Source organism: Solea solea, chromosome 8 (genome assembly GCF_958295425.1).
Source record: "Solea solea chromosome 8, fSolSol10.1, whole genome shotgun sequence".
Lineage (NCBI taxonomy): Eukaryota > Metazoa > Chordata > Actinopteri > Pleuronectiformes > Soleidae > Solea > Solea solea.
In genome coordinates, this window is record NC_081141.1 from 20,351,151 (window position 1) to 20,372,966 (window position 21,816).

The following is a 21,816-nucleotide window of genomic DNA, read 5'->3' on the forward strand; positions in this document are numbered from 1 at the left end:
GTTAGACATTCATTCAAAGTGCACTTGTACAAAGCTTAAACATGACACCAATATAGCTTTTTTATACTGATATTGAATAAAATTATACAGTGTATATATATATTGGTATTAAATCATTGCCCACCCTTAAATTCAAGTGTGTGGCTCATGGCATAAAGAGAAAAAGGGTTTAAGTCAAGTGTTGTGACTTCATATTTGACTATGGCGGTTAAAGTTAAATGCCACGAAGCGTTTTCTTTTTGACCCTGAATAATATAAATGTATGCAGTGACCACAGTTCAAGCGATTGAGTAAAGTAGGGTGTCTGCTCTCATCGGCTTTAACAGGATGAGCAGCTCAGTAAACCAAGATGACAGTTGCTGAACCTTCACATTGGGAGAAGCGAGGTTGCAGACACGGTTCACACGCTCACTGTGTGTCCACTGAGCATGATTGAGTGAACGGCAACAAAGGGGCAGAGCCACTGGGACAGCCAGGACGCGCTCACTGATGGGAAATAAGTCGATGGACAGACTTACATCAGAGTTGATTTCAAGGATCATGAAATCAAACAAATACCCGCATCGATTTTTACATAAAGTAGTTGAATGGCGAGAAAAATGAAGCACATTCTTATTCTGTGAACTCGTATTACGCGGAGAAATCTAATTAGACCATTTTCATTTCTTAATTTCAACCTGAAATCCAATGTTTTATGTGGTCAACTAATTTTGAAGGTCATTTTCCTTTAGAGTGGTGAAGCTGAATGATCCAGCAGTCGCAGAGCTCATTGATAAGTCAGCTGAAGCCATGCAGAGACATCCGTGTTCACTTTCCTTCTCTCCCCAGCATTATCATTGTGCATGTTTCACTGACTTTTTCCCCCCCATGCTTAACTGCCCTGTTGTGTGGTGACTTTTACACATGGGGCTTTAACCCTATGTGTGCAGAGGTGTCAGTAGTAAGTAAGTGAGCGCATAACACTCCACTATATCCTGCACTAATGCAGGAGCACAGCTGGATAGTGCACAGATCCCACACAGTGGACTAAAAGGATTAAGAATTAAGAAAGACACACTTGCATCTTCATCCCTCCCCATAATTATACTGCTTGGTTTGTTAAACAGGGTTTTGTTTCAGTATCTGTTGTCGCCCAGTGGTCAGATGCGTCAGATATTTCACAGCACTGTCTATAATATCCGCAGTTATTAAATGTATGATTTATTTTTTCTCATCTTTGACTGTTTTATGACTTTATGAACTTTTTTTTATTTTTTTATTTTATTATCCTTGTGCTGCTGCTGCTCCACCATCAGAATAGCTGTTAAAGCAGGACAAATAGACTACTTTGAACTTTTGGTCAGTTTTAGGTCTGGTTCTGACACATTGCCTCATATATTTTTTTTTATTTTACATCTATATGTGTCATTAACGTACAGTAGAAAATGTACAGTCAGGCTTTTAGCTAGCTTTTTTAGAGGCTTTAAAAAGTTGTGGCTTCCTATCATTCATTTTCTTCATCATCCATCTTCAGACACCTGCTCTGATTCTTGTTGGGTTTGAGCTGGAATAGGTTTTCTTGAGAAATGGTCTTTCTACAGCACACTCTCTGGCTGCTAAGGTACAGGGCTGAAGTTTACTTTTGTCCAAGCACGATCTCATGACAACACAGACTTTGACTTAAATAACATTAATTCTAACTTCTGCGTGAATGTGTGCACTCAGCCAGGACGGATTTTTCTTTTTTCTCTTTAATGTTACTTTTGTAGCCCACTTTGATGATCTCCTACAAATGACTTCTCCATTCAGTTTTGTAGGTATCCACTGGCTAGAATCATTTTTTATTTTTGAATAGTGCTACATCAGGTACTTAGAGAGAATAGTGGGTGTACAAAGTGCACAGCAGTCACTCTAAGCTGGAGTTTGCTTCAATCGTCCCATCTCGTCTCTGGTTTTGTGTAGACAGTAAAAGCACGCTGGTGAAGGTTTGGCAAAGATCATGCTTGACACGGTGTGTATTTTCTGCTTCAGCTGTTTTCTGAACAACTGCTGGCTGCACGTCACAGAGGTTGCAGTTGAGGTTCACGTCTGAGCGCTACATTAAATAGCTTATGTGATTTCTCCTGTTTCATCTACTATTAATGTTTAATCTACTTAGTTAGGGGGAAAAAAACAATTTTACTTTAGAACATCTTGTACATGATGAAACAGTCCATTGATCATGTACTAAAGAAACATGTAGAACCCTGATTCATGTCACTAGAAGCCTTGCAAACTTAAAAATCCCCACTGTCCTTTCTGTGTTGCTGGGAAACCGTACAAGTGGGCCTGACACTTAAGTGGTTGATCCTTTTATGGTGTTAGTCACACATTACACTCATCATTTGTGAGAAAAAGTCAGTGCATTTCAATGATTCATACATTTCAGAGGCAAAATTTCATCATGAAGACATTGAACAAAGGAAACGGAGAGAAATAATAATTTTTCTGCCACATTCTATTAAGGGTGGCATCTTAGTTTTGGCTCACTGATCCATCTCAGATGATCCTTCTCTCCAACATCTGTCTCCAATTACTCTTCTCTTTGCTATCACATCTCTCATCGACTTAACGGGGTCTGAGCAAAGATTTGCATACAGCATGGCAATAGGCGATTAATTTCTTTCTTTTTTTCTTTCTTCCTGAAGAAACAAAGAGAACTAATGACAGCTGAGGGTAATTAAACAACAGAGAAAACAAAGAGAGGAGAGGAAGTGAAGAAGTTGTCAAATCGTGTCTCAGGGGATGGAGGCGACTGTTGCTACTAGAGCAGGCAGTCGGAAAGAGTGCCTCGCGAGGGATTGATGCCACCTGCGTGCCAGGCTTTCATCATCCGAGATTTGGCCATGAGCATCTTTAGAGAAGTGAAATGATTGTTCACTGATTACAAGACTATGACAAGTGAAGCAATTTTGGCTGATGTATGAAAAGATAGTACTTGTGTACTAAACACCAAAATATAGGATGCATCTACAGGCTTGGACTTATATTTCCAAATTGAAAAGCATTTAAAACTAGTCAAATTGAAATGGTTACATCACTATACTCTGCACTACACATTCCCCTCACATAGTTTCTGAGAAGAACTGTCCTGAAACAACCTTCCTCATGTATATTGATGCAGTAAAAGAAGGTACTCTTCTGTGCTTTGATTGATTTGCTTGCACCTAATCTTATCTTCATTCAGATCTTGACATATCTGCAGGAAGCCAACTAGTGCACACTGGAGGGAATATTTGGCAGCGGAGCACAGCGTTTCATTGAAATGCTCTCTGATTTGTCAAATCAGGTCCACACAAAGGTAGAGCAAGTAAAAAAAAAGAGAGGGAACTGCAATGCATGACTTTTAAGTGTTGGGTTGATGAGGCCTTGCATTAGTTAATGCAGGACATGGTATAGTAATACGCCACAGCTGTATTGAGTTGACAGCCAGCTGGCCGCAAACTAATAGCCTCGCTCCAATCACAGCCACTCTCACACTAAGTGGTGCCATTTAAATAACACTTATCCCTCACTCATTTCCTGCTACATCATCGCTGCCTCACACTGCTGCCACTAGCAAAGCTTTCCCACTGTCAACCCAGTTTAACTGGCACAAAAGTATAATATACGACAACGACGTAGCGGACAGCGACGACGGGGACAACGACGTAGCGGACATCGACGAAGGGGATAGTGACGAAGCGGATAGTGACGAAGCGGACAACGGCGAAGCGAACAGCGGCGTAGCGCACAGTGGCGTAGCGGACATCGACGAAGTGGACAACGACGTAGCGGACAGCGACAAAGCGGACAACGGTGTAGCGCACAATGGCGTAGCGGTCAACGGTGAAGCGGAGAACGCTGTAGCGGACAACGACGTAGCGCACAATGGCGTAGCGGACAACGATGTAGCAGACAACGATGTAGCACAAAACGACGTAGCACACAACGGCGTAGCGGACAACGGCGTAGCGGACAACGACGTAGCGGACAGCGACGAAGGGGACAACGACGTAGCGGACAACGGCGTAGCGAACAACAATGGAACAACTTGTGTTTTTTTTCTGCTAAGTTTATGGCTGTTTCAAAAAGACGCACGGGTTGCAGGAGAGTGATGCTTTTCTGTCATGTGTGTAGCTCCATCCATACCGTACCACCAAGCACCCCAAGGGAAGGGTACGGGAAAAATGGGCCAGTTATTTTTGTATTATTCCTAATGGAAACAAAAAAATACATACCAAACTGAACCGAACTGTTTCACTCGGTGGAAACAAAATAAAAAGCAGAATCTGTGTCGTCTTCCTTTATTTTCGCTGTTGCAACAATACTTCATCAGTGTATGCCCACTGGTAAGACAAAAGCAGACAGTCCCGCGTGTGAGAAATATTCCACATCCTTTCCTTTAAGGCTAAATCCTGAACATTTAACAAACAACTTCACATTAGGGGACCATTCGTAATGTGCCACTTTAAAGCTGTTTGTAATCTAAGATGTAATTTATGGTTGAGGATGAAGATGGATTTAAAACATGATTTGGTTTAAACTTGGAGCAACATGAAGAATATACTTTTTGCATGTTTGGTTTCTTTCCAAGCAAGAGGAGAGAACGAGAGAGAGAGGGAGAGGGGGAAAGAGAGAGAGAGCAAAGACCCTGGAGTAGCCATTTTGAAGTTTCAGCATCGGCTCTGATGTCAAACTGTTTGAACCGTGGATATGAGAGAAGGACCTCTTGAAACCTGCCTAGACCAGTGCTCAGTAATGTAATTGGAGAGTGTTTTCTGGAGAGGCCGTCAGAAAGTGTATGAGCTGTTGAGTATGTTCAACCGTGGACGTGCAGTCCTCAAAGTCCGCACTTCACCTTTTAATGCTTTCTTTCATCCGGCTGATCATGAAGGAAGCGGACTGACCTGATTCTGCTTTTCTTAAATTCAGGATTTAGAAACTGATATTTTGAATAATTATTAAATGTTTGTACAGATAAAATAATAGTAGCTAAAGACGATGTAGAAAACTACAAAACTACAGAAAGTTAGTGTTTATAAGTATTTATATTGCTTATGGTAATATTGCCGGATTTTTTTTTTTTCCTTTTTTTATTTTATGTTTTAACTATTGATTAAACCTAAATTACATTTGAACTTGATAAAATAGTTGCTATTGTATACTAGAGTATAGGTAAAAACTATTTGGTTCCTGTTATGGAACACCTGTCAGGAGCAATGTGGGGTTAAGTGTCTTACCTAAGGACACATCTGCATGTAGACTAGCAGAGCCAGGAATCCAACCCTCATCCTTCCACTTGATTGATTGTTGAAGGACGACTTGATCTACCACCGAGTGAGTGAGACGTGAGAGGGGAGTTGTCTGCCAAGCAACAGACCACAGTTTGAGACTGGGTCCAGACCAAATGTGTGTGTTTTCATGGACGGCTGGGCTTTCAGATGTGTCTGTGTTTAATGCCACAATATGAGGACATCCAATGTTTTTTAAAGCTACACATCTGTGTATTTTCTAAAGAAAACAGTGTTGCAATGATATGAGGAAAAAATACAGTATAATACCTGTATAACCACATGCATTGTGTGCCTACTTAACCACATTTATAACCAAGAAATCATGTTATCTCCCTCATTTCCTCACATCTGTTAGAAGCAGTTTAAGCAAGACAAAAACACTCATTTTGTTTCAGAAAATGCATACCTTGCAAAACCTAGAAAATAAGTTTTAGTTGTATGGTAACTGTAATTTTTAGGAGACTGTTGATCACAACTAAGTCAGTGTTTTCTGGAATATTTAAACCAGCAAAACGCAATTAAGCGAGGATGGAGGAACAATTAGCAGCTTAGCTCTTGTTTGAATGGTGGCTGTGGAAAAAAAGAAAACAACACCACAAAAATCGGAGCAGCTGTAAAAATAACTCAGGCTTGTGGTCCTGTGTTGTTGTGGCTCCATTAACTGAGCTCCACCTCCATCACAAAAAAAGGCACACAGAAGCTAAGCAATAAAACAGCAACACAGATTAGTTTTATTTCGTCTTCTCACCGAAAAAGAAAGTTGAAAATTAAAAGGTGTTTGTGATGGAAAAAAGAGATGTTGATTATGTATATGATCATAATCTGAGTCAGCAATATGTGTCAACATTTACTGCACACACTGCTTTTGCATGTTAAGGGAATATCTTAGTAAAATGCCATGTCAACAATCAACGACCACAGTCAGGCAGTTTAACAATTTAAGTCCATGTCCATAAAGACGTTTTTTTTTAATCAAATTTTTTTTCTTCATTAGTGAGAAACATAATGTACTCCCAGTGTTATACTGAAGAACTGACTGAACCATCCATCCATCCATCTTCTACCGCTTTATCCTCCACATGAGGGTCATGGGAGGAAACCAGAGAACCTGGAGAAAACCCACCCAATAATGTGTACACAGCGTTATTATAGGGACCAGTCAGGTTGCCTCAGTCCATCGAGTTCTTCTCCTCATTCAAACCACCTTCAACACAGAAAACAATGGCATCCCTTAAAGTGACACAGTGTAGGATTTCAACCTCCAAATAATGTCTCGGGGATTATTTTTGATAGTACATGAATTTACAACAGGGTGAATGTCACCCCCGTCTGCATCGCCTCTATTGGCTCTATGGAACTTCCGCTTTTGGGTCCGTGCCACAAAAAGAACGATAACATTCTATTAAAGTTCTTAATAACATAACGAGTCCCAAAAGGCGAGAGTTCTATACCTGCATGTTGCTGATGTGAACATATGAACGCAGGACACCTCGGCCGAACATGAATATAGTTTGAAGTGTAAATAGATTAACCCAAATAGCACTTCACTTGGAGTATGGCCCTTTGCCAAGTTACTCTATCGTGTGAATGTGGTTTGTGAGTCACACGGAGGTCTTGCCAAGATAATCCACTGAAATCCCACTTAACTTCAGCACTCATTGATCTTGTTTGCCAGTGACATTACATTTCTGACAGCGAGGGACGGGCAGAAACTCAAACTACTTTGGTCGTAGGCGTTCTAACATCTAATGCTTGGCAAGTCATCTGTTATGGAAACAATGAATTGACTAATTGGAGAACCTTGGAGAACGTCAGGCTATTGGATTTGGGATCTCACCGAAACTCGTGACTTCAGAATATAAACGGACATCGTCGTCAGTTAATAGCAGTTGAGGGCGAGCAATGTGGATGAAGTCGTGGCTGAGAAGATGGAATCAACTTGGCTTGTACAAGTAGCGGTTCTAAACAAAAGTATGCAACATCATCCCTCCCTCCGCTCACGCCCCAGTCGCTGTTCAGTCATAATACTTATGATTTGAATACGGCAAGACTGTGATGCGTACGATGAAATTAAAGTCTTGTCTGTTAATCCCTCACACCAGATAATCTGTTCAAATAATCCTAAAATTGGAAGGCCATTTATCCTCTTGTGCGGGGCAGGCTTTATCATTGATAGTTCATGAAAGAAAAAACCTAAGCAAAACAAAGTACTAATACACTCCACATTGGTAGATAAAGGTCATAATCCATGTTTTGCACTAAACTCTCTGGCCCACACACAGTTATGAGCAGAAACAAACCTTTTCATGAGCTGCTTAAATGATTACAAGTAAATTAGAGAGCTGGCTTTCAACACATTTCCCCTCTGATCATGATTTTTGTATTCCGCAAACAAGTAAACTTCATCCAGTTAATAAACAGATGCTCTGCATTTAGAGTACTTAAGTGGTACATCACATCAATTCCTCCCTATTCACTGGTACATTGTCGCTGTTTATGAAACACAGCTGCTGCTGCAGGCACCAGCAACTTATCATCACAGGCTCCAGCATCCTTTTTCATTGTGGGGGATAATTCCTTTTATGTGATTCTATGCTATGTAGCAGTTGCTAAAATTAGTTTGTTTCAATGGAATCAGAAGCCAGTCAGAGAGAACACCCTGCACTTGAAGATGGTTTTTTGTTGATTAAATGACGGCGCGTTTGAATTGAGCGTCAAGACCCATTTGTAAAACATTTCCATGATTTTCCTTTAAAAAGTAAAAGATCTATTAATCCTGCTCGACTGCAAGAATAACACACTTCCAGTCCACAATATTAGAGACTGAAATCAATGTTTGGCTTTCTTTAAAAAGGTTTGCCTACATGTGATTGTTAAAATAACCTATTATTATATAATAAAAACTAATATGTCGAGCCCACCAGTGACACTTGGCCCGAGGCTTGAAACTGAAACGCTAATTCCGCACTTTTTAGACCCACTCGTAGGGGGGCGGGACCTCATTCCCAGAATGTAAACAGTGTTATCTTTGCTAACAGGACCAAGTGTCACTGGTGGGCATGTAACAAAGAAAAGAATGAAGATTTTTCTAAACTCAAAAAATACTAGCCCTATACTAGTAATACAAAGCTAAATGCAAATCGGTGAAGTACTCCTTTAATGAAGAGTTGTGTCACCTGGTTGTATCTCAAGAGCAAATTATTGCAATGGGTAAAAAGGATAAACGTGCTTAATGGATTATGACGATGTTCACAAGGCTTTAGAGGTCACTGCAAACATATTATGCATCACTGATCATTCCTTTCAGGGTTTTTTTCTCCTAAATGTAGTGGAAAAAAAAGGAGGTATCTTTATTGTTCAGTTGTAAATCGAAAGTGATTTTTCTCTAATTCCCTTGCCACAAAGCCAATATTCTGTTCAATTGAAAAGCAATAATGAAAAGCCATAAAATTATTCTTCAAAGTAATAAAACGCCCCTTCCCCTCTTTTTAAACTTTGTAAAGAGCAGAATCTGCCATTCTGATGCCCTGCAGTGAGTTATTGCACTCTCACACACGAACAGAAAGCCACTCACACACATGCACAGACCTCAAAATGAAACTCTATTAAAGTTAATGGTACACCAAGTGCAAAATAATGTGTGAGAAGAAAGAGTGTGTGTGTGTGTGTGTTATTCATATCCTGAGGCGACTGTGGGTGAATTGTCAGCAGAGGTGTCAGGATGTGAATATCACATACAGGCTGTTTATTTCCACTTTTCATTTCTTTTTCTTCTCTCTCTCTCATTTGAAATGACACCACAAAGCCACGCTAACAACAGGCCCTTACACTTTTCACTCAAGCAAACTGTGTTTGTCACTTACAGTTGCACTGACCTTTTTAGTTTTTTCCGAACTGCAAGCGACACGACCGCACTTTGATCACTCATGCAAAACAAAGACGGACACATTAAACGTTTACAACATGGATGCACAGGATGCGATGAACGATAAGGCAACAAGCCATTTAGAGGGAAAGACAAATCGAGACAGTCGAAATGAATCTTGACTGTGGTTGTGTAATATAAACATAAGTAGCTTTATAATTGATCAAAAATGAGCTGAACACATGATAAATTTCATTACTTTTCTTTACGTTTCATGTCTGCAAAGTAGAGCTACCCACCACCATATTCTTATTATTAGTATAAAAAATTATTTTTGACAGACTTTCAATTTTATTTCTGAGGGGAAAATATTCATTGTTTGAGTATGTATGTATTCAAAAATTCCAATTTGTTTTTGTTTGTGTTTCTCTTTCAGGTGAAGTTTGGCCGCTTTGGCTTCGTCTGGGACGCCGCCGTGCTCGAATACGTTGCTAACAATGACGAGGACTGCTCCTTTTACACCGTCAGCGGCAGGGCGCCAGACCGTGGATATGGTATCGCCATGCAACATGGCAGCCCCTACAGGGACATTTTCTCTCAGAGGTAAGAGTCGCAGCAGAAGGTAACACTCAGCAGCCTCCTTGACTGCAATTTGTTTGTTATTTAAAACGTGTTGCAGATGCACAATGATTTACCGCTGCTTCAAATTGATTTTAGCAACATAAAAATGGCCACTTTCATGTTTGCCCCTGTGCAGTGCTTTAAAAATCATGTAAATAGTAGATGAAAGTGTAATATCTCCTTTTCCAGAGGAAACCACTGGCTCACATTGAGGTTTAGCAAGTGTGACAACTCAGCCTCACCAATAAGAGTTAAAAAAAGGGAGAATTAATATCCAAAGTGATCCCAGCTGATTATGTCTTTGCTCTGGCACACCATGGGCCTTTTGTTGCTTCAAATTGTCTTGTGTATCAAGACAATAACCAAGCGTTTTCATTCAAACAGTCATTTATTCATTCACTCGCTGTTTTTATGGTGACTTATTAGATTACATTAGACTTTATTGATCCCACACGGCGGGAATCGACTTGTTACAGCAGCATAAAAGAGTCAGATGTAGACAAGTGGCAAAACAAAGCTAAATAAAAATTATTTGTGAAGCCCAAACCAAAATATTAAAATAACCTCACAAAATGTTCTGCGTTTCTTATCTTGACACAGGCTGCAGCTGGTCATCTGACGTTTTGCTTGAATAATAATATTGAGGACTTTATTCTCATAAGATTTTCCTTCAGTTTGGCCCTAATACTCTGTCGTAAAAATACAAATCCTAAATATAGGATTGCAGTGGCATAGGACTATGGTTTGCACTGATGCAGTGAGGCAAAAAGACGTATGTCTTTTATAAGATATATATTTATAAGGATGAAGAGGAGTGCAGTTGAGTCACAGTGTTGTTACAGCATATATGGCAGTGGGGATGAAGGACCTGCAGAAGTGCTCCGTCCTACACTGAGAGCTGCTTAAAGCTCCCACAGTGGCGACATGACGGCCACTTCAAAGCTCACTAACGTCTGCTGAATAATCTCCCAGCTGCAGAGCTGGCATCTGTGCTGTGTTGGCATGTGTCATTGTGTGTTTGCATTATTATTTTTAATGTCATATTGTGCTGTAAAGCACATCAAGAGATTATATGTAGATTAGGTAGCTCAGTGTACCGCCACCCGATGGGGAAGTGAGATATTACAGGACCCGGACACGCGAGTATAGCGGGGCCCGCGGTTTGTGACACACACTTGGGCACGTTTTTTCCGGCAGCGTGTGAATGGGTATGAAAGATGAGTGATAGAAAAAAATGCACTGTATGAAAGTGGGTGTGAATGGGTGTGAATGGCAAAACTGTAGTGTAAAGCAGCTTTGAGTGGTCATCAAGACTAGAAAAGCGCTATATAAATACAGCCCATTTGCTGGATGGCAGCTTCAGTTGAGGCGAAGCGTTTAGGTTACACTTATTAGTTAGTAAATCATTTATTAATTATTAACATTATGTAAACATTAACTAATGACCTAATTATCAACTTATCATTTGTTGGTCATCACATAATGTTGCTTCTTCTAATACAGTTACTCCTCTAATGCAAGGATAAAAATGACGGCACAGTCGTCCGACTTGAATTAAGGCTTTTTAATGTCTCAACTTCCCAAGGTGAACAAAAAATGGATATTTACAAAAATAAAAGAAAGTCATGAACAGTTCTCCAATAACTCTTAACGTAAGCAACACACACAAATCCACAGATGAGCTTGCAAATGCAGGTGTTACCTTGATTTGATGTTTCTATGTGAGCTGTATGAAAATTCATGATGGGTGTTTTCAAGCATAAGATCGCTTGAGGTTGAGGGTTGAGGGTAAATGTGTAATGCCTTCATTAAGCAGTCACACTTTATATCAAGTTAAAGAGTCGGTGCTTGTGCGTGGTCAGAGATGAAGACACATTTTTAATGCGCATTGGCCAAAATCCATTAGCAAACTGCGTGTGTGAGCGACGGGGTTTGTTTACTGCTCCATATCCAGTGAAGCGTTTGCTTGAAAATATTACCTATCATTGCTGTTATTAAAATAAACTAGCAAATCATTGACAGGTCATGTTTTCAATTTTTCTTCATCGGGAAGTCAGTTTCAAACATTTAACTTAGATGAAATCCCTGTGTTTCTTACAAAGAATAGACAAAGAAATGTTAAGAGAATACAATCAGAGGTCAAATTGTTTTTCTTTGCTTTGATTTTTTTATAGTTTTCATTTTAACACTATTAAACAAATGGATAGAGCAATGAAGCACTGAGTGAAGATTCAGCTGAAATAAAATTACCCGTTCGTGCCTTGACATCATGAAAAGGTGTCAAGGCACGAACTGTTGATCGTGATAGGCCTTGTAACTTGTTGATGCATCTTCAGTTTGGTTTTTAATCTTCTTCTAGCTCCATTTGAACAAAATAAAAAAAACAAATCACACTTACACTAATAAGTTACAGGGTTCTATTTTTTTTTGTCTGTAATTTGACAAATCACCACTGCATCTGAGCAGAACTTTATCAACTTCAAGTCGTTCACTTGTAGTTTTGAAGTCTCTCTTGTATATACAGAAGAATAAATACAAAACAGCATGAATTGTGAGACTAAATTCCGACATTAATCTGAGAACAATGACTTTAATCTCAGAATTATCACCCCAATCTCAGAATTATGACTTTTTTTCTCAGAATTCATGCTTTCTTCCTTTCTTTCTTTCTTTCTTTCTTTCTTTCTTTCTTTCTTTCTTTTTACATGTGGCCCTAATACTCTTCCGTACATATAGACCAGTGGTAGAGCAGGGTTGTTTTTTTTTTACTTTGACAGCAGCAAAAAAGGTTGCTAATGTAAATATCCAGCAGCAAGTCTACATTATGTGCAGAAATGAGTTCAGAATGCTGTGACGGCACCTTTTCAATATACTGAGGGGAAATCTTGTTGGAACTGAGCTGGAGTGTTATGATGTCTACAGATTACAAAGGCCACTGTGTCTCCAGAAATGATGTGAGAACACCTTTGTCCTCGTCAGTGCTCTACTTTACTGTAGGAATCGTATCCACTGAAGAGGGAGTTTTAAATCTGCGGGGAGAACAGGGCAAAAGCACAGGCAAAAACAACTCCAGCCTGAGGGGAATTCAATAAGCAGTCATCTACTGAGACCGTCTGAGACCACGGTCTCATTGTAAAGATACCGTAGCCCATATAAGAGACACGTCTTGATATGACATGACATGAAACACAACATGACAGAAAGACTGATAAATTCACCCTCAGGCTTTGTCTTTGTTTCAGAGGAGTGCGCTCTATATCGTCTCTGTAAGGTTTTTGATTCTGGTTTACATAACATTTGTCATGGATTTGCTTTCTATCTACCTTATTCCTCGAGGCACTACTGGAGAAATGATTTTGTGTGAAACTTCTGGAGCAGAAGTGGAAGAAGCTGTAAACTATAGTTGATTCAGTGGCAGCAGCTGCGTGGCAACAGGAACGTGCTGTTCCTGCAGGACATGAGCATCCTGTAGTGGGAAAATCACCTGATGTTGAAACTTGAACACACGCTGGGTTAAGGCTCTAAACCTTAGAACAGGGGTGTCAGATGAACTCAAATGACCCAAATGAGCATCTAGTCTGGTCAAGAGGGGGCCCGGTCTGGAGGAAAAACAACTGTTCAGTAGTGGGTGGTCAATATGACCTTAAAATGATTACACAATATTCCATCATGATCCCGCAATAAAGATTTCCATAATGATATTTCACAGAATTTCAAAGTAAAAGTGCATGTTTTAATATCACATATTTATGACGCAAAATGAATGAATAAATCTAAAATTAAGCAAATAATAACATGGACAACTGTAAATAAAAACACCAAAAAAACGTATATTTCATGGTAATATTAAGTAAGTTTTAAGTATAGTATATTCATCACCTCAGCGTTTAAAGGAAAGTTGCGGGTTATGTTTTCATAATGATATTAAGTGATGGGCCGCATGTAATCTATTGGGGGGGGGGGGCACATGTGGCCCACGGTTAATTTATTCCCTTTGCACAAAATATATAAACACACCTGAGCAAAAAGTACTCAATTTAAAAAAAAAATCTGATTGAATTTGTGAAATTTGGAAAGGCATCACATTTTTTTCACCCAAAAATGTTTTAATAAAAAATAGTTTGGACACCCATGGGTTAAATAATTAACACTGTGTCCCACCAACTTAAAACAAAACCGTGACAGACCTTATTGCTGTGTAATACATTGTTCACAGCTCCACCTTCTGTAGCAACGGAATTGAATAATTAATTGAATTCTCTACATTTATTGTTATTTGGAAATTACAGACACTGTTGCATCACATTGTTCTAGAAGAATCAATACAAGCTCCCAGTCTAATTCAGTGTCAATATTAAGAATATTAATTCTGCAGCTCAGTTTACCATACTTACTGTTAAAGCCTAGTCAAATATATGCAAATAACATATAAAGACACACCCACTGGTACGGGTTCTTGGAGTTGGTGATGAAGTGTACACTTAAGTTCAGAAGAGTAGATAGAGTAATGCAGTATAGCCGTATATAAGAAGGATTTGTTCTGTGAGGATGTGCAGCACCACTGTCTGACGGTGGAGCCAGGGTTATATTCGTTGGCACGATAACACAAATTGTGACCGTGCACATGCTTGCTGCTGCTCTGTGATTGATAGAGACAGCCCCTAGATTTACCAGAGTCAGAAAAGCAAAACACACAGTGGTATAAAGGATTTGTCCGCTAATAATAACTGACAGATGCTGACAAGTTGTTTTGAAGTGCTGAAGGGGCAAGGTGGTAAAAAAAAATAAAAATAAACCCCGTTCTCACAGGCTCATGTTGTTGTTTTTTTTCTCCGTGTGTCCGCGGGCATTGATGTGAAAGTATTAAGCTGAATATTTAATCCATGGCATATGGACATCTTGAGGTTGCTGCAGTCTGAGAACATAAGCTGTGGGCCAGACGCTGTATTGTGAATATTGAACATGATTACAGTTTGTTTTATTTTTTTATGTCAAGATAAATGAAGTTTTGTGCAGCTTATCAAAAATGATGTTTGCAAATGTCCTGTTTGTCTGCAAACTAAAATGATTCTTCTTTTTTTTTTATATGGAGTAAAGAAACCAGAAATTATTTTTTATATAAAATTAATCAGAATAGTTGTTGATTCATTTAGTTATTGACTCCAAAGCTACAATAACAAAAATACAGATTCGACTGTGGCCCTGTTGTTAAATTCATCCAGTTGAGTTCTCATCTGTCCACTTCTAAACCTCAGCCAAGACACAGCACCGTAGTTTCTGTGGAGACTTATTCCAGCGGATGCTGCCTGGAACACTGGCGGTGGTGTTCACAGCAGTGGCAGTTGATTACCGCAGTCATGGATGCATCACACCTCTCGAGAACATGGCTTTAATTTGCAGCGGTGAGTGTTCGCCACATACAGACTTTGAGAAGTTCATTTAGACTTTTTTTAACCTTCCGCCAAAAAAAACCTCTCTCCATCTTCAGCTACTATCTGTCCGTCTCTCCTGTCTGACTGACTGCTGGCAAGTGACTGAGCACCAGAAGTAAACAGGCTTGCGTTAACTGCGTTACATAATTTTAACTCTGCTGTACTAATCGCAACGATTGACGCGTTAGCTTTGACAGCCCTATTTATCACACATGGGCACAAAAGGGGATAACAACAGACAAACATGTGCGTGTATACACACATATGGCTGCACTCGTATCCTTTAAGTATATGATGCAGCATTTAACAGTGATCCTGAGGAAAAATAATAATAACAATAATAATCAGGACTTTTTTCCGCTTATAGGACCAGAAAATGTCCTGTGAGTTAAGTGCTTTTGCCCATTTTTCCAGAATAACTTTCAATATCTGGCAGATATTTTACAATTTGCTGCATGTTAAAATGGTGTATGCAGTTTTTGTGTGTTAACTTGAAATTTGAACAATATAAAACCTATTCAAAATAACAGTTTAACAGTTTTTGTCTCAATGTCCAGAAACAGGCCAAGAAATGGAAATTATGCACAGGCGTTTTTCCAACGCTCTCCTCTCTGGCGACAGAGACGCTGTTTCTCCGCCTTCCTGAAACAGCGCGAGTGAAATTACTGCAATATCACACGTTGGCTTTGACGTGCAACTTCTCAGCTTTAAGAAACCACTGGAATTTTTCTGACAGCACAAACCGACGTGATCGCATCACCTGCGATACGCACGGTGTTAATGCGCTAATAAAAATAAATGAATAAAAAAAAAACAGGCGGCTACAAGGCTACTGTAAAATCTTCTCCCTCCTGAAATCCCATAAATGAGACCCAAAGAGCAAGGCAGTGCAGTAATCCCTCAACCCAACTTTGCTTCCTCGGTCCATGAGCGGATTTCCATGACAGTGCAATTTTATGTTTAGCTTCGAGGAGACAAAAATACGACCGTCCATCGTCGTCTTAAACTTCTTTTGAAGTTCTGATAAAGTTATTAGGGTTTGATGTGACGAATGTAAGAATTAGTCATGTCCTGTTGAACCCAGATAAGGTGTTTCCCTTGTTCAAAAAAAAAAGTGTGGAACAAAAAGTATGTGTAAGTATGTATTAATATCTTCCTCCAGACGTGCATTTTGCCTTAAACGCAGCATTCCACACGTGCATTTTTCATCCTTCCTTCGCGCCACACATAGTACAGTCTTGTTTATAGTTGCCCGAGGCGTGACGGCGCGGACCTCTGCAGACGGCGTGCACCCTAGAATCAGGCACGCAGGCGTTTAAGGTCAGCAGCATGAATCAATGTGCTACGCGAACCGCTGGGCTGCATACAGATGAACCGGTCTCTGTGGATAAGCAGGAAGTCGACGAGTGGCAAACACCATAACACTGTGATTTACACGGCAATGTCATTACTGCACACTGAGCAAATGAATACATCTGTATCTGAAAGTATAGAAAAGACAGCTTTCATCTATTCTAATGTATATATATATATATATATATGCATATGAAGCCGAAGTAATATAATCGTACCTATTGTACAGTACGGCGCTGAGGGAAACATGTTTAAGGAATTTTATGTCAAGATTCTTCTTGATGATCTTGTTTTATATTTATAGTAAAAAAAAGTAAAAGAGATTTCCCACAGGATTCGATGCAGCTTAAGTGGCATTAAAGCGCTCTGAGTCACGGCGAACACAGCGTATATCAGTACAGTACGCGGCTCGTAAAAGTGTTTGTGTTTGATTCATCCCGTATCTTGGTAAGCGTCCATATCAGCAGCTCTCATGACAATAAAAAAAAAAACAGCAATAGTTACAAACAAAAAAAACTGTTGATTAATGTGACTTGGGAAAGTTTGATGATTGTGAACCTTGAAAGTGAAAGCCAGTGAGTTGTGTCGCAGTGGAGTTATTCCTTGGAAATGTGTGCGAGGGAGATAAACTAAACTGCGCCCACTGAAGGACACATATAAGTGGCTTTTTAAAATGTCTTTGTAAATCATACGTTTTAGTCGCGGCAGAAGGCTTGTAAACAGAGGCGCAGACGCTCGGAATAAAACACCCGATTTTGCACTGTGAGCTCTCTGTCACAGCTGCCAGAACTGTAAAGTGGCGCCGATTAAATAGGTCTTTTTTTTTAACAAGTTTCTCAGATTGTGCCTGTAATCAGCCAATATAATATATAATATATATATCATCATTACACAAGAACCTTCAAATATAATCAGTTCAACCCTCTTAAAGGAGGCCTGTAAGCTAACCTTTACATTAATGTAATCGTCTGCAGGGTTTTGTTTTTATAATCCTTTAAGAAATTTCAGATTTTTTCCCTAACTTTTCTAAACACAAGACATTTTGTAGTTCAACACGTGTAAAAGTTACTGCACAACCAGAAGCTTTAACTTTCTTATAAATACAATATATTACATCTCACTTCTTGGAGCTGAGGACATTTTTTTTTTTAGCAAAACTGACTTAGCTTCAGATATTTTTCTTTTCCGTTCGGGGGCCCTGTGGAGCCAGGGACATATTGAGTTGGGTATTGCTATTTTTTTTTTTTCTGTCTCTTTCTGTTTCTCACTCTGTTTCGATTTATTTATCATTTTGACCTTTTCTATTTCACCATATAACTTCAAGTTCAGATTTGGACTCTGATCCCATGGGAGGGGAATAAAGAACACATGATGGCAGAGTGGGGGAGAAGAAACCCTCAGATACAAAAATGGGATTTGCACTAAAGGTTAAAATAGATTTCTTATTTTGCAGGTATAGTCCCATTTTACTTTGCACTATACACAGTACGTGTGTGTGTGATCAAAGCTCCTGCTGAAGAAGCCAAAAGCTAAGAAGCTAAATTTGTGATACATTGCCTCTCCTTCAAGATACATGAGATAAATCTGAAATGTAGGTTCTTAAGTCCTGAAAATCATCTCCCGTCCCTAAGCTCAAATAATTTGAGTGTCAAATTTGAATGAAGAAATCTTATATAACCGCAAGATTTTTAATAAATCACTGCAGAATCCTGAACTACAAAAGAGTCCATGTCAGGACTGTATGTGTGCAGGTTAACAGTGACATTGTTCCACGTGCCAATCAATTGATTGTGTGTCAAAGGTCAATGGAATCTCCTCAGCTCCCGCTCTATGTGACTTTTTCCTCTTGGATAAGATGATCCATCAACGTGGAAGCCCACACACTCGGTGTGTTTTTCCTTTGAATCTTTATCAATCGTAACTCATGATGTGGACGTGACTCAGGCTCTCTCCCCCTCTTTTCCCTCTTTAACTCTCTCGATGACTTAATGATGGGCTAATCATTTCGTGACTTCTTTGTGCTGTTGTTGTTGTGTCGTAGTTCAGCTTAATAATCTGTCCCCACTTCACCCACACGCCGTGGTTTAATGACGCCTAATTGAAAACTTTGTCAACAAAGTGGATGACATTGGACCCTGAAGGCGCTAATTGGAATAATTGAGCTTTGCAAACTTGTCAGAACAAAAAAACTCGTGGGAATATAAACTTAATCATCCAGTGTCTTGGGTTTTAAGTGCAGTGAGAGACGCTGTTTACTGATGAGCACTGGTGCCTTATGTTGGGACACTGGTCCTGGTCGTTTCTCTGCGCTGTTTTCCGTGTGCTCACGTGTGTCAGCTTTGCATTTAGCATTCTTTGTTTTGGCGAAAGCGTCGGTGCATGCAGTGCGGACTCAGACAATGTATGAGATTCCTGACATGCGCTCACTTTTTCACTTGACATCACCGTGCTCCATGGAGCATGGAATACAGGGGTTTTCTGTGTCGAATGTCGGGCTCTAAAGTTGGATTACAACAATTACAGATTGTGTGGTTGTCAGAGGGAAATGGGGTGAGTTGGAAAGTTCCCTCGGCTCAGACATTGTAATCTGCACTCGTCGCGCGAAGGAACTAATTGGGTTTAGACTCACGATTTATAATTGTCCCGTGACGTGAGGCTGATGTGTCATTTAGCTTTGTTTGTGCAATCAATCTATCCTCTCTTTTCATGTCCTTTTTAAATTTCCTCATGTTTATGATACTCGTTTAGCTTTTTTTATTGTTTTTCTGCTAATGCTTCTGTTGGTTTTATTTTTTGGAAAACCCATTTGCTGCTGTAGTATGGATAATAATAGCCTCACTGTGGGACTAATAAAGGAATATATCATTTGATCTTATATTAACATGTAGCTGATAATAGCCACATGTGTTTCAAAGTGTGTACTGAGAAGTCACCCGGTTGTCTGATAGTGTTAAACCTTGTTAAATTATGAATTATCTGCGTTAGTAAAATCAAGAGATCAAGCCGTCTGCAACTATCTCTGACACTGCAAAGATTTCTGTTTTCGCTCCTGGCACAAACTCAAACGTTCACCACCAGTGCTGGAATCTTACTTTTGATGTGACTACAGTCGTACCGTGTGTGTTCCAATGAGGAGACTGTGCAGGCGTCAGGCCATTATTGATGTGTGGCTGTGGGTCAGTGGGATTCAGTCTCCTATCAGTTGTTAATAATCAGGAGCAGGTGTCGTTCGGTCACTGGGTCGATGATGCTGTGTCTCTGTTCCTCACCAAGAATCACTTAATGCCTTGGAAAGAGTGATAAACTGACTTGGATGAGAAAAGTAAGTGGCTGCATTCCAGGTCAGTTTGTAGTTGTTCTTCTGTGTGTGTGTGTGTGTGTGTGTGTGTGTGTGTGGCTTTGTGAGGACCAAAAAACATTTTGGGTCTTTGTATTTAGAGATCAAGGTGATGAATAAGTCTTTTTAATACGTTGTGTGTCACATTCAATGTCTACGTCAAAATGCAATATTAAAAAAGCCTTGACACACTTGTGTGTGAAATATGGGAAGCCACGAGTACACATTTGGAGTCCTGTTTTCTTTGGATCCACATATTTACAACTACTACTTTTATTTTCTTTAGTTTGCCACAAACAATGGAAAGACTAGGTCTACATAATTCTGTTTTATTTTTTTGCTGGGTCTAAATAGCAATGGCATGTCAACAGTTTTCTTTTTGTACTAATTAAATTTCGTAAATGCAACAAACTATGATTCTTTTATATAGAGAGTAAACACTTTTACTTGTTATCTTTCATCAAATAGGGCAAAAATAGCTATTTTCATCCTAATGGTTGCAAACCTCTGGGTTAGGCACTTTTATTATTATTGATAATATTTATTGATTGATGGTTAAGTTAAGGGTAAGGGGCTAGAGAAAGCATTACAGTATTATGTCTATGAGGGTCCTCACTGCGACACATTTGTGTGTGTGTGTTCAGTTTTGTTTTGTTTTTAATCACAAGACGGCAGCTTTGGCTCATTCTTTGAGGCAGGTCACAAATAGGAAAACACAAGATGATGAAGAGATAATAAGCGGTTGATTCACTGGTGCAGCCTTATCCTTACTGGCAGATTAACATTAGGTTGAGCAGAGCTTTTACTTGTAGTGATTTGAAATCTAAGGACACTTCAGTGGCTTGTTTGCCTCTCTAATCTCTGTGGCCATGTTCAGACCTGACATTAACATCCATCCTGAGAGATTTGATCTCAAGTGGACACCTATAAGTACAGCCACTCCCACCCTGCATCAGAATGCGTACCGTGTGACCGGGTGTTTGCGGATCACTTCCCTGCTCGGTATGCAAATAAGCACTTTCATCATTTCTTTTCAAAAAGACCAAATGACCTTCTTTCTTTTTTTTTAGCCAGTATAATTCTATAGCTGTTTCATTGTGTGTGTGTGTGTGTGTGTGTGTGTGTGTGTGTGCGTGTGAGAGAGAGAGAGAGAGGGGGAGAGAGAAGAGCAGAGCAAGGAAGAGCTGAGGGAATCAATGTGCTGTCGACTTTACAATGAAATAAGATTTTTACTCCTTTAAAGAAAAAAAATTGAAAATCGATATGTGGCGGTCAGTGTTGGCATAGGCCACATGCAGTACAAGTCCGTTTATGGGAAACACGGAGGAATAAAAAAAAAAAAATACTGTAGTTTCATTATGTGTTCATTATAGTGGGTCAGTGGACATCAGGTCACTAAAATGAATGAATGAATGAAAATGTATTTATTACAGAATATTAAATGTGTTTCATGCTTTCTTTGGTTGGTTGCTTGGATACAATAGGCTCTCTCTCTCTCACACACACACACACACACACACACACACACACATATTTAAACACCATATTTAAAAAAAAATACAGCAACGATGTGATTGGTGCACGATTGATTAGAGATCAGGCATGATGCTGCCTCTTGCTGTGGCAGTATGATGTTTCAAACTAGTTTGACGTTCACAAAAGTTTATAAAGACACGATTGACTCAGTCATCACGTGTCTCACCTGCCGTGGAGAAGACGTGTGTCCACTGTATAATGTGTAGCTCTTATTTAAATGTTCCATCTTTTTATGAAGTATTTTAGAGGATTTATTTTTTTCTTCTTCATATGAGACTGGTGGGGCGGCGCCCTAGCGCCCTCTATCAACGTGCCACCGCTGGGTTAGATAGAGCAGCAGATGAACAACTGACACCCATTGACAACAAGTCATTGACG

At 39.6% G+C, this 21,816-nt stretch overlaps 1 protein-coding gene across 5 annotated transcripts in view; it reads left to right on the top strand.

The window, feature by feature from the left end:
* The window catches only part of grid2 (glutamate receptor, ionotropic, delta 2), a 370,055-nt gene that overhangs the window by 326,703 nt on the left and 21,536 nt on the right, over positions 1 to 21,816 (top strand). For all 5 annotated transcript variants that reach the window (XM_058636042.1, XM_058636038.1, XM_058636039.1 and 2 more), the window contains exon 14: positions 9,596 to 9,762. In XM_058636042.1, the coding sequence (XP_058492025.1) occupies positions 9,596 to 9,762 (167 nt within the window). The remainder of the gene's footprint in view (positions 1 to 9,595; positions 9,763 to 21,816) is intronic.